This window comes from Larus michahellis, chromosome 15 (genome assembly GCF_964199755.1).
Source record: "Larus michahellis chromosome 15, bLarMic1.1, whole genome shotgun sequence".
In the NCBI taxonomy this organism is placed as follows: domain Eukaryota; kingdom Metazoa; phylum Chordata; class Aves; order Charadriiformes; family Laridae; genus Larus; species Larus michahellis.
Genome location: NC_133910.1, coordinates 11685544 through 11698810, shown reverse-complemented (window position 1 = coordinate 11698810; position 13267 = coordinate 11685544). Strand labels below are relative to the sequence as shown.

Genomic DNA, 13267 nt, shown 5'->3' with positions numbered 1-13267 from the left:
AGGCGCAGCGAGGCAGCGGGGAGCGAGGCGCTGCTATGTGGAGACACCCAGCCCCCCTTCAGCACAGCCTGCAGCTCCCGGGCCTCGCCGAGCACCTCTGAGCCTCCACACCCTGCTGAGCTCTGCACGGTGATGCCAGGCGATGGACGCGTCCCTCCTTCCCTCTCTTCCCTTCTCTGCTCACCTTCTCCTGCATGCGGGGGAGATGCTCTCCCCGGCTCCACTTCTTCTCCAGTCAGAAGCTAGTCATCAAAAGTGAGGTCACATGTTGTTTCCAAGGGAAGCAATAAATTACGGCAAGTAAAAGATAAAAAAACACAGCCAGGTTATTATAAGACATCAGAAAATTAAGGCCAAAGGTAACATTCTGGGCTTTATGACTTTTCACAGGCCAGCCACAGAAATCCTGCCATCAACAATGCTGTGTGGACCCTTCTGCTCACCATGCTTTGCCGTCAGCACTCTTTTACCTTTTCAAGGTAGTTTTTCAAGGCAGCTTTTTGAGGTCCCCGTGGAGGGTGCTGGTAGGCACTGGGTGCCACGTGCACCCTCAATGGGCAGTGCCTGCTGCAGGGAATTAGGCGCTTGCTCAGCGCTGGCTGGATGCTCGCTCCTGCCACTGCCTCTGGACCCCGCTTAGCGAGACTATCTGCAGGCAACACTCGCAACACGTCTAAATAATTCAGTCAGTAGTTTAAATATGCAAAACATGCAGCGCAATCTAGTAAGCTGGGTATTTTTAAAAAGAATTTGTAACTGCTTTGTTAGGCTTCTGGAGCTTGGGAGGGCAAGGAGGGGATTGCCTTCGCCTGTGCCCAAAACCGGCCACATTTCAGGGGTGGTGAGGCGATCCCGGTTGCGTTCCGCAGCGCGCTGAGGCTGTCGGGCCCTCTTCCATCAGGCAGTTTGTTATGGTAATGTTAATGCACAGGCTGTCGTCATCTGGCAGCATAACCGCTTGCCTTGTGAAATAACTCAGCGTGACAGCTCTGCTTGCTCGCAGGCAGGCCCATGTCTGGCTTCTAATCTGGCGTCAGAAATCACTCCCCTTCCTTGAGCTACAGACTACTATTAAACGTTTCATTTGCATTACTCCAGATAATCTGTTGGAGAGCGTGGGGAGAAGAGAATTACAGCCGAGCTCCTTTAGGAGCCCACACGTGAAGCAAACACGCAACTGCCATCCCCACCACGTCATATCTCCTAATGGCGTTTGCCATCAGCGCTGTGGCTGTGCTGGAATTTGCATTTCAGTTTCCTAACATCAGCCGGCATTTGCGAGTTGAGCGGATCAGCTTGCATGATGCCCCGGTGACAGATCACCAGCGACTTTCTCCCCATGTCAACAAAAGCGAAAGTCACGAGGATAATGCAGAATCGCTCCCGGCCAGCGTATGTTCAGCTGAAAAGGTCTCGGTGACTTCCCAGTCATATGCTGGCTGGCACGGCGGTGGAGCAAGGCTCTCTGAACAGCCTGCACGACGCGGGCTGGAGGGATTAGTCTAATGCTGCGTCGAGATGCTAATACAATAAGGGTTCTTTGTGGCATTAGCAGGAATCATGAGACCAGCGCTGAGATGTCATTGCCTGGCAGCTGTAGGGAGTGCCGGCCTCGAGCTCTCTGACAGAGAGAAGGAGTTTGTCTCCTGCTTCAAGCATTAAAGCTGCTGAGAGGCCGTGAAAATGCGGTGAGACCCCTCCATTTTGGTGACAGCTCGTTTGGGAATAGCCGCTAGCTCTGTTGTTGAGTCTAGGGAGAGCCGAGGGAACAAGGGTTATTTGGAAAGGGATCATCACTTTTCCTTGTGTCTTCCAGGAGGTGCAAAGCTGTGGATACCAAGAGGGTGCTGGGGACCTCAGCGCCAGGGTCACATCTTACCCCAGTAAAGTCACCGCCACCCACGGGATAGGGGTTTTGCTATAAAAAGTGTTGCAAAACCTGCTGAGGCCAGTAAAACAGTTTGTGTCGGTTCCAGCAGACACACTTTCATCTCCCTTGCCAGCTTTGCGCCCACAAAGCCGTTGGGCGTGATCCTGACCTAACCCCAGCATTAGCGGGGAAAGCTCCATCCCGCTCAACTCGTTTGTGCCGGTGGAAAACCAGCATCAAGCAGCATCGGAGAACGCAGGTGAGACGAGGAGCAGGGAGACCTGGCGAGTGGGGATTTGTCACAGAAATTCGAAACTGACCAATGGTCACCTTGGTCAGTTGCAAATTTTCGTGACTGACCCAAAGACCTCACACCATGCCAGGGGAGACCCAAAGACCCTGCATGGCACCACGAGGGGACCCCGAATGGCACCACGAAGGGAGTGAAAAGGCCTGTATGACACCATGAGGGACCCAAAGACTCCAATAACACCATGAGGAGACCAAAAGCCCTCCTCACCACACCAGGAGGGGACCCAGACCCAAATAGCGCCATGAGAGAACCCCAAGCCCTCAGGGTCCCCCTGCCAATCCTCCTACCATGCCCTGAGGGGACCCAGACCCACATAGCACCATGAGGGACCCAAAGACCCCACATGGCACCATGAGAGACCCCCCAAAACCCCATAAGGCTCCATGAAGGGACCAAAAGCCCTCCTCACCACACCATGAGGGGGACACAGACCCAAACAGCACCACGAGGGGACCCCAAGCACTCAGGGTCCCCATGAGGGACGACGTGGTCCTCCCGTCATGCCATGAGGGGACCTCAAGCCCTCAGGGTCCCCACAGTCCTGCTCACCACGCCATGAGCAGACCCAGTCCCACACACAGCACCATGGGGGGGACCCCACGGTCCTCCCACCACGCCATGCCAGGACCCAGACCCATAAAGCACTGTGAGAGGACCCCAAGCACTCAGGGTCCCCATGAGGGACCCCACGGTCCTCCTACCACGCCATGAGGGGACCCAGACCCACATAGCGCCATGAAGGAACCCTAATCCCTCAGGGTCCCCCCGCCGCGCCCTGACGGGCCGGTCCCGCCCCGGCGGCGGGGAGCGGAGGGGAGCGGCGGGCGGGGCGGGCCGGGCCGGGCCGTCCGCACCGCCCACATAAGGCGGGGGCAGCCCACGCCGCTCAGAGCGGCGGCGGTGTCGGTGGTGTCTCCGGCTCCTCCTGGGTTCGGTTGTGCGCGGTGTAGGCGGCGGGCATGGAGCTGGGGTGGCTGCTGTGGGGGGCGGCGGTGCTGCTGCTGCTCCACGTCCTCATGGAGCTCAGCCCCGCCGTCAACTTCGCCCTGCGCATCGGCTTCTACTCCCTGCTCTGCCTCCTCGCCTCGGCGCTGACGGCGCCCGTCTGCCTCCTCGTCAACGGCGGCCGCACCGTCAAGAACATGAGGTGAGGGACGGGGGGTGACGGGGACGTGGCAGGGCCGGGGTGCCGGCACGTGAAACACAAACTGGGGAGATCAGTTTCAGGCCCGGCCTCTGGGTGGGTCCTCGGGAGGATGGTGGCGGTGGCCTCCTTTACCTCAGGTCTGTGACAGCAGGCCCTGGGGTGGCCGCTCTGGTGGCGGCAGGGTTGTCTCTTGGCTCATGGAGGGTGCTGGGGGCCGCTCCGTCCTGCGGCCGTGCCCTTCTCTTTGGTGAGCCTCATGTGCGGATGGGTGCCCTCTGAGGGGGCATGGAAGGTGTGAGGATGCTGGCCAGTGGCCATGCTGTGGGGGCCACACAGGTTTTGGGGAAAGCTACATGACAGCAATGCTTGTCTGGGGGCTTTCCTCCTCCAGAAGTAGAGGCGGTGGGTAATACAGTGGTGCAAGGAGCACGGCAGCCACGCAGCTGCCTGGGGCACACTTGTTGCTGTCAGGCCTCGCTGCCTGTGTCCTCTGACAGGACGCCTGGGGCAGTGACTGAGGAGCTGGAGAGAGCAGCTCCTCTACAGCAAAGGCACATTTTAAGGGCAGAGCTGGCACTTCTGGCAGCACAGGAGAACTTGGGCTCCTTGCTTTGCTGTCCCATAGGCAGCTTTTTACCTACTCTAACCATCCGTGCCCAAGCCAAGTTATACGGGTGCGGGGCAAAGGGGAGCCCTGTTGCCTTAATACATCCTTTTGGATCAAAGGTGTGGCTGTGTCTCGGCTGGCAGAGATGGACTTTGCTTTGCGGTGTGGCTCGTGCAGGGTGGAGCGAGCAGGCACAGGGTACTGCCATGCTGCCTTGTGGGCTCTGCCCTGCCCGCCCAAGCCGATGGCCTGCCATCAGCACTGGTGCTGTGGCCCCAGGCACTGGAAACAGAGCTAGGCTGGAGATCCCAGGGCAGATTGCTATCTCCAGGCTTTGGTTGCCTTGGCTGGCTCAGGAGCAGCTTTCTGATGTGCAACCAGCTTTGCAGCTCGGAGAATTTATGATGTTAGTTATGGAGACACTCTCTTTTTCTTCCCCACCCCTAAAACTTTGTAAATCTCTTGTAAACTTAAAGGAACTCCTTGAGAACAAGAACTTCTTGCACTGAACAACTCCTCGTGTTGAAACTTAGAGCTGAATTTTGGCCAGAACCACCCTTTTCCTGTAATTTAAGCCCATCGTTTCCATGTGCTGGCACTGGCTCATGATCCTGGTCATGTATCCCAGCGCCTGGGAGGTCTGTGGCTGAGGTGATCCAGTGAGCTCCTTATTTCTACATCATCCCAGTCTGCTTATTCCGGCTTGGGAAAGGGGGTTGGAGCAGAGCACATGCTGGTGGACAGACAGAGATAACAGCATCACTGCCAGGCATAGAACACCCAGTCCTTGCTGTGCTCCTGGCTTGAGTGCCAAGCTGGTGTGACTTGGAAGAGGTTGCCCTCTGTGTCTGATAGAGATAGAGCTGTTTATCTGGTGGCGAAACCTCTTGCAAGCGCTTCCAATCTGGTAAGTACACTTCATTAATCCTTGAAAATCAGAAGATCCTAAAAAGGCCTCTGTCACAGGCTGCAGAGCATGTGAAGCTGTGGCTGCTGGATTTCAGACTCAGGCTGTTACGGATGTACTGAAAAAGCACATTCCCTCTCATTTTTCTACTCTCTCCTTGAGTCTGGTAATAAATGCATCAGATTTACAGCTCTCTGAAGCTGTGACTGGATCATTCATGCCAGCAGAGGAGCTGCTTGCAGGGTTGAAGGGGAGTAGGACCCATCTGCTTAACCCTGTGGATGACGTGGCCAGCTCAGCCAGTCACCTGGTGGTTCTTCACTTGGTCTGAGCTCTGCCCCTTTGCCTCTTTTGGTGGCTCAGGCCACGTCTTGTGTAAGGAAACACTGGCTCCTTACTGGCAGAAGGAAGTTGGATGGTTGCTCTTGAGTAATGTGTAACCAGCCTCTCCCGGCAGCTACTGAGCAGTGTGACTTCCAGAGCAGTGACCTCTTTTTTGGTTGGCAGTCAGAAGGGAGGAGAAGTGGGATTTAGGTCAGTCTGGTGGCATGGCATCCACCATGACCTCACTGATTTGTGTCACTCTGCCTTTTCTCACCTGCCCCCTTGTCTCTTCATCTGGACGGCACTCCCGTAACCTCAGTGCAGGCCTGTGGTGCTCAGGAGCTCTGCACCTCCCCGTGTCCTTTCCCTGGGTGCGGCTCTAACCTTTGCAGAAAGTTTGAATGACCTGGGACTGATAGCTGCAGTGTCACTCAGATGTGTCACCTGCGGGCATTGGCCTGAGCTCCAGTGTCACAGCCAGGGCCTGGGCAGTCTGTGTGGTAGACCGCCCCATGGAGATATGAGCCCTGTGTAGGTAGGAGCAAGCCAGGGAAGGCCGCTTTGACAGAGGACTGTGGTTAAAGAGTTGATGGCAGGAATGAGGAGGCTTTTGGAGAATAGATGCTGGGAGCTGCTGCCAAGCCAGGATAAGATGTTGTCTGTGTGCTTGCTCACCTCCCACCCCGGGTGAAAGGGATGCCTCCTCGTCTGATGGTGCTGCTTAGCCCTATGGCTGGACCCTGTTGGCAGGGAGAAGCTGTCACTGTCCCTCTGTCTCCTCCTGCAGGGAGGAAAGAGGCATCCTCTGTCTGCCAGGGAGGTGGTGGGCCCCAAGCCAGGGCATTCAGGTGCTTGTTGGAGGGCAGATCAGCTCCTGAATCTGCTCTAGGAGAATCAGCTGGTGGCTGCATCTGAGGGCTTTGTTCATCTGCAAGTTTCTCTGCCTCCTATCCTGGCAAATGGCTGCTTCCCTGCCCGAAATAGCTCCTGTGTGCTGCCAGCTTCTGGCTGCGTCCTTTGGCCCAGTTGGAGGGTCCCCAGCTCACACCTGTCTGGGGGTGGCAGAGGTGGGCCCTGCTCCCATGGGCTGGCAAGGTCTCGGCTGGCGAGCCTGGGCTGGGTGTGCTCAGCAAGGGCATGGCAGCCTGCTCCGTGCATTGGCAGAGCTGAGTGGAGCTGCTGGTGTCTCATCCCAGGTGGGCCCCCAGGCACAGGGGAGGAAAGCTGGGAGCTTTGTGGATGGACCTGTAGATCCACTGGGGAAGTGAACTGACAGGCAAAAGCTATTTGCTTGAAGATGGGTTTGCCGGGGCACCTATCCTCTGCCAAGCTGCATGGGGAGCATCCCGTTTGCTGCTCGCATCTTTATGTTTTACAGGGAAGTGTTTCTCACCTTCATTCTCCTTTCTTGGACTCCCCTGGGGTAACGACACCCCATGTTTGTATCGTTAAGCAGCATCTTCCAGCACTGCAGGGAGCAGAACTGGCAGTCTTCCTTGGGTGATGGGTATGCAGGCTAATATCCATGTGCTGGGGAGTGGCAGCTCCTAGGAGAACTATTTGAACAACTTGTGAGGCTCTGCTGATTGCAGGAGGAAAACACTGGCAGTATCGGAGCAGACTGCAGGCGTGGCACAGGGGGAAGCAACAGCACTAAGTGGATAGTACTGGCAGCAGGAGGAGGGGTCCTTGGTTCGGCGTTGAAACCAGTGTCTCTCCTTCCTGGACTTTGGAGGGCTTCCAGTTGGGCCTCTGTTCGCAGGGCACTTCCAGCAGCACTAGGCTGGACTCTCCTCTTCCAAAGAGCTCGTAGTGAGCCTGGTTGTGATCTGATGCTGTTAGCTTGAATGAAACATGGACCATTGACTCTAGCTGTACTGGCCTCAAAGTTACAGTCAGCTTTGCCCAGGCTTCCAGTAAAATTTCCACACTGGGAGTGGACAGGGCTTCACATGCAACTGAAGCACGTTGAGCACACGGGACCATGCAGGACAAACACAGCGCGAATGAGACTGGAGGCTCTCTGCCACAGAGCTCTTCTTGTCTTCTTCCACCCATGCTGGGTATAGCAGACCCTGTCACCTCCTTGCCCTGTTGCTGACTGCTCTTCTCTTCTGCAGAATCATCAAAACTGTTGTCAAGACCTTCAAGTATTTCTTCGGCCTGAGGTTTGAGGTGAAGGGACTGGAGAACTTCAAGGTGGAGGGCCCTGCTATCATTGTGTCCAACCACCAGAGCATCCTTGACATGATGGGTGAGGAGCTGGTGGGAGGGAGGGAACAGTTCTCTTGCTTGCCACCAGAGAAATGCTGCTTGCATCTCCTGGCCAAGCAGCCCCCTGCCCTGGCTGGTCTAGGCTACCGAGCCAGCTGGCCCAGCTTTCTTTCAGTGCTGGTTGCAGGAAGGGTCTCCTCTCACTCTGAGCAATCACACCCTGTGCAGCACCCCAGGTACTGCTCAGCTTCAGGTGCTTCTCAGCTCTCTTACATCCCTGCCTCGCTGATAGCCTGGCTGGCCTAGCACTCCTGTCAGTGTGCCAAGCGGCCAGGCATGAGGGGTGGTCCCACTGGGCACCCTGGGACTGAGGAGTGAGCTGCCTCCTAAGGGATCTTGCTATGACCTGCAGCCACTCTGACCCTGTATTTCTGCTCTGTGCTGAGTCTTTCTGCTCTGTTGGTAGCAGCAGAAGCCAGCAGAGAAACAAGGCACTGGCCTGTCCCTGGTACTCCCCACCTCAGGTTGTGTCTCATGTCCCATCTGAGTGCAGGGTTGGGGGGTGGCAACTGCTAGGTCTCACCCTCTACCATCATGTTAGGGCTGATGGAGATCCTGCCTGACGACTGTGTCCAGGTGGGCAAGAAGGAGCTGATGTATGCTGGCACTGTGGGACTCATCATCTACCTCGGTGGTGTCATCTTCATCAACAGGAAGAGCACCAGCAGTGCCAAGATAGTGATGTCAGAGGTGGCCAAGAGCATGGCAACTGACAATGTGAGTGTGACTGTGGCATGTGTCTGGGTATCCTGGGGTGGCTCGGAGGGATGTGGCACTCCTGGTGCTGGCTTGCCTGAAGTTACAGCCACCTGCCGCCCTTGGCAAGGCTGGCTGGTGGCTCAGCCAGCAAGAAAGGAGCACTGCAAGTGGATTGCTGGAGCACAGCCTTATCTCCCCATGTACAGGTGAAGGTGTGGGTGTACCCGGAGGGCACAAGGAACTGCACAGGGGATTTGCTGCCATTCAAGAAAGGAGCATTTCACCTCGCTGTCCAGGCACAGGTAACAGCGCTTCGCTCCTGCACAGGAACCCTGAATGCTTTTGCAGTGGCACTGTGGACTGGTCACACAGTGGTGTGGTTTATTTGCACTCAAGTGAGCCGTGCTCCCAGGCCACAGCTGAGCTCCTCAGCTAAACCACCTTGTCCTCTCTCTTGACTGCCCCAGCACTGCATTCCTGGTGTCCTGTCTGGAGGGCAGAGCATGGGGGACAGCCACACTTGACCCCCTAGCTTTAAGCCTTGTAGGCAGCTGCCTGGCAGTGTGGCAGTGCAGTGTCCGTGCCCTGCTCCTGGGAGCACGTCTGCAGCACAGAACTTGCTTCTGGCAGGGAGCCCAGCGGGTGCTGCACTTCTTGTGAGCTTGCCTGGGGAATCCCAAAGCTGTTGATGCATTTCTCAATCCCCCACGTTGCAACAGTGTAGTGTTGATTCAGGACTGTTAATGCTAGTACTTTAGAGCAACATCTGGGCTTGCTCTGTGTGGAAATAGCTGCTCCCTCCCAGACAGCCATATGGCACTTCTTGGTATGTCTTAAAAGTCTTCTCTCTCCAAAATGACAAGATCCATGAGCAGTTAGTGGGGGAGCAGACAAACTCTTCCTTGGCTTCAGACAACTAGAGCTGGCAGTGCTCCTGAAGGAGCGGTGGTGCTTGCCTGGGCAGAGCTCTGGGGCAGTGTGCTGGGGACACTGAAGACCTGGCTGTGCTGCTTGGGCTCAGGTGGCTGCTGGAAGCTGGGCCACCCTCCTCGGCTACCAGGGGCTGGGAACTAGGTGCCAGAGAGGTGTCTGGGAGGAGGTGGGTGCCTTGCCTTCCCATGCATTCTCTGCCTCGCTTATCAGGACTGGGATGACTCGAGGCCTGAGGGGAAACTGCTTTCCCTAAAACAAGTGTTATAGCAGGGACCCCGGAGAAGGAAGTAGGTGCCACATCTCTTGCTGGGTTTGACTGGCCAAGCCCAGGGTGTAGCCTGTGTTGTACCATCCCCATTCCTGCTGGGGTGATGCAACCAAGGCAGGGACTGGTGGCTGCTGGAAGGAAAGGACGACAGTGGAAATGGTACCCACCTCTGCTAACACTCCCCCTGAGTCACCAACTGTAGATCGTGTTTGTTATCAGCACTGAAATAATGACTCTGTTCCTGCCCTCCTGGCTGTGTCTCTGCCTGTCTGGAGCTTTCTTGAGAGCAATTGATTGCACCTGCTGACTCCTTTTCTTAGAAGCTGAAGGCACACCAGCTGGCCTGTCCCAAACATGTGCTTGTACGGCACAGCAAGGCCTGTCAAAACAGGCATCCTCTGTTGTTTGCAGGTCTGGGTTTTGAAGCCTGGCTTGGGATGAGGAGCCCTGAGAGCCAGTGCTGACCTGAGGCTGAAGTGTAACGTGGACCTAGTGTCTTGAATGTCCCTGTGCCTTGAGTGTCTGGGGAGTGGTTTTGATCCCATCTGACTCCTGACTGTCCGAGCCTTTGGAAGTGGGTCTTGCTTTTGGGGCTGTGTATGCCCTGTGTGTGTGAGCAGCAAGTCAGCTCTGCTGCATGGGATTTGCTGCTTATTTCTGCCCTGAGTAGCTGCAGTGCAAGTAACTCCTCTTTTTCCTCTTCTTCCCCAAGGTCCCAGTGATCCCCGTGGTATATTCCTCCTTCACCAGCTTCTATAACCCAAAGGAGAACCTATTTACATCAGGTACCAAAGAGTCCAAAGGCCTTTACAGTCACTCGGGGACAGGGTTGATGCCATACTCATGTAGAGATCTGATTCACAAGGGTGCGGGAGGGAAGTGGAGCTGGAGTGAATGGGCAGAGTCCCCCTGGGAGATCTGTGGAGTAAGTTCAAAGCACTTGGCACCAGAGCCTGGGCTGGGCTAACTCAGGAAAGAATCTAATTAAATGCAGTGAGGGATGTTTTAATTAAAAATTGGACACCACCTCTCCCTGTCATAACTGGCACAGCCCGTGATTTGGTGAGGATTTGGGGAAAGAAGCAAGCGTGCTCTGCCTCCTGACCTTTCAAAGCAGGGACCCCTCTGCAAGCAAACCAAGGCAGCTGGTGGTATCAAAGCTCAGAAGTCTGCCAGTACAAGTGCTGGGCAGAAACTTGGCTTTCAGTCAACTTGGAGCAGTAACTCTCATTTTTGGGAGGAAGCCATGCTTGCTGTGCTCCCTGCCTGGATGGCTGGAGCCAGCCAAAGGTAGGAGGGTTGGGGAAAAGCAGATGGAGGGAGCACCTGGTGCAGGCTGTGCCTGGCATGGCCCTGGAGCTGAGTGGGTCCATACCCCTGGGCTCTGCCTACTCTTGGCTAAGGGGTAACCTCTGGCTGGGATGTCAGTTTGGGGCACAAAGGAAATACTCTGCTGCTTGGGGCAGCTGTTCAAGGGCAGGGTCCAATCCCCAGAGCAATCTCTGACCCCTGAAACCAGTGCAGCCCCCACCTGCTCTCTAGGGATGGATGCCCAAAGCCCTGTGAGGGATGAGGGCTGGGCTTGGGCTCTCCAGGGCAGGTGGAGCAGGGGTCCTGGGAGGGCAGAGAACAGTGCTCTTGTGGTGCGTGGGTTTCTCACAGGCTCTCTTTTCCCAGGCAAAATTAAGGTGGAGATTCTGCCTCCAATAGAGACCAAAGGCCTGACATCAGATGATGTCTCTGACCTCACTGACAGATGCTTCCACATCATGAGGGAGACCCTCTTCAGGCTGTCGGGCAGTCCCAGTGAGGCAAAGAAATCATCCTAGGTGCTTCTCCAGTGGCATCACCATGTGGTGGTGACTGAAGGGACCTGTCTGTTGCCAAATACCGAAGGAACTTCTCTTCCTCTGCAGTGACTTCTAACTCTGGGAACACCACAGACTGGCGCAAACACAGGGTGTCAAGACAATGCTGAGGTTCCCTGTTGACTAGATTTCTTTTATCGGTTCATTATCTCACAATGAAACATCTCCTTTTTCTGAATTTCTCAGGCATCAAACTTTGGTACCAAAGGGCTCAATGACCAGAGAGGTGAGTTCCCCCAGCTCAGGCAGCTGGCGTGGGGCCACGATAAAAACCTGGCTGGAGGCTGCGCTCTGCCTCAAGTGAGTGTCCCCGCACCCGTGCTCCTCCAGGCTCAGCTAATCCTGTGCTGTCCCAGATGGAAACCACCAGGCAGCAGTTTGTACCTGCACAACATTGATGCTGCTCAAACAGGGCTGAGAATTGGGTGAAAATCCAGAAATCTAGCTCTTCAGCAGTGCTGGGAGTGCGATGTCCTCCCTGGGCAGCCTTGGAGCACTGCCATCCAGCACAGTAGAGCTCACGGGTGGTCTCTGGGGCGGAGCCTGTCTCGAGGGACACCCTTGGGTCGCAGCAGCGTCTTGTGCTGGGGCTTTGTGTTGCCCAGGCACTCCTGCGCCAAGTCTTTCACTTCTGAAGAAAGAACCTAGGGCCAACAACCTCAGCTGGGCTGCAGAGGTGAACGTGTGGGGCCAGTCAGCCTTAGAGTGTCTCTTCAGGCTTGGTTGCCTTATCTGAACAAGTGCCCTTGCTCGCTGAGGGGTGCAGCAGTGGGAGGGAAGCTGCAGTCTGACCAACCCGGTATATATGGTCCAGGCAGCGTTTAGCTGAATGCTGTCCAGCCTCGCCAGTTCAGTCATCTTCCGAATGAAACCCCACACTTGTTTCTACCATTCAGAGCAACCAGCTTGATTATCTTTTTTTTTTTTTTTTAAAACTGCACAGATCTTTGAGTCCTGGGCAAACCTGTCCTCACGTGTGACTTGTTTGTGGCACACCTGGATGCTGTGTGTGACGTGCATCTGGGCTGGCTCAGCGCTTCCTTGGTGTTGGGGAAATTGCGCTGCCAGCTCCCTGCCATGGTTTGCCCATGTCACAGTAGTGCCTGCAGTACTTGTTGCAGATGCAAAGGGCTCTGTCATGCTTGTTTTGCCACTTGTCATGGTCAGCAGTGGCCGAAAGATGGTGCCTGTCCCGTGTGTCTTTGTGAGGATCGCAGTGAACCTGCTGCTCCGCAAGGCTCGTAAAACTCCTGCGGAGCCACGGGGCGGGTGAGCTGTAACGGGGCTTGGAAGGCTTCAGCTCCCGCTTTGGGGGAAATGGGCTCCTTCCCCCGTCCAGGTAAAGGGATTTTCCCTGTGCTTTGGTGTGATGGACCGGCAGGGCTCCTGCATGCCTTGCTGGGAGCTGCAGAAGTGCTGATGACCTCTGTGAAGAGCAAGGCTGGGTCAGGTCCGTGGTTCCAGGGGGTAACCGTCACCTCTGACTCTGGTTTGGGAACGCTTTAGTGCTCCTGTTCATGGCGCAGGATTTATAACCTTGAGATGAAGTGCCTGGGGCTACTCGGATGGCTGACACAGCTGGCTTTTGCAGCCTGTGTGGGGCTGCCTTGGTGGAATTGCAGCCATACAGCATTTGGGGGTTAAAGCCTCAACGGGGAGAGGCAGGGCTTCCTGTAGAGCCAGCGGTCCCCAAGGGAGGGAGCCCTCGGCCTGAGCTGGTGCTGGCGGTGGCCAAGGGACTTTACCAGAGAGGCCTTATGGTACGGACTCAGGGGTCAGACCCGCTGTGGGATGGGTGGGGGTGGGAGGATGGGAACTGAACCAGCACTTTGTAAGAGTGGCAGATAAAGGGCTGTCATGGAGGCTAAATCCAGGAGGGCTCCAGGGGGAAATAACCATGTCCAGGGAGTGATTCCTGCAGCATCCTTGCCTAGGAGGAAGGAGCGGTGCCTCTGTGTGCAGTTGTCTGCTGTTCACTTTTAATCGGGTTGAGAATAATGTTATGTGATTCAAAAAAGAAGAAAAAAAAAAAGTACACCTTTGGTTATTTAAATAAA

The 13267-nt window shown here is 55.7% G+C and overlaps 1 protein-coding gene across 1 annotated transcript; it reads left to right on the top strand.

The window, feature by feature from the left end:
* The first annotated feature begins 3046 nt into the window (after nt 1-3046).
* AGPAT2 (1-acylglycerol-3-phosphate O-acyltransferase 2) lies at nt 3047-11388 on the top strand. The gene is made up of 7 exons (XM_074608333.1): nt 3047-3330; nt 7289-7422; nt 7984-8159; nt 8348-8443; nt 10055-10127; nt 11020-11171; nt 11259-11388. Exons 1-6 carry the CDS (start codon nt 3143-3145, stop codon nt 11169-11171), a joined length of 819 nt encoding a protein of 272 aa, XP_074464434.1. The 5' UTR covers nt 3047-3142; the 3' UTR covers nt 11259-11388.
* The last annotated feature ends 1879 nt before the right edge of the window (nt 11389-13267 follow it).

What these genes read in the sequence shown, in the direction of transcription:
- AGPAT2 (XM_074608333.1), top strand. Translation starts at nt 3,143, where the DNA reads ATGGAGCTGGGGTGGCTGCTGTGGGGGGCGGCGGTGCTGCTGCTGCTC. An exon ending in AGAGCATGGCAACTGACAAT is followed by an intron (nt 8,160 to 8,347) that starts GTGAGTGTGACT and finishes CCCCATGTACAG; the next exon opens with GTGAAGGTGTGGGTGTACCC. An exon ending in GGAGAACCTATTTACATCAG is followed by an intron (nt 10,128 to 11,019) that starts GTACCAAAGAGT and finishes CTCTTTTCCCAG; the next exon opens with GCAAAATTAAGGTGGAGATT.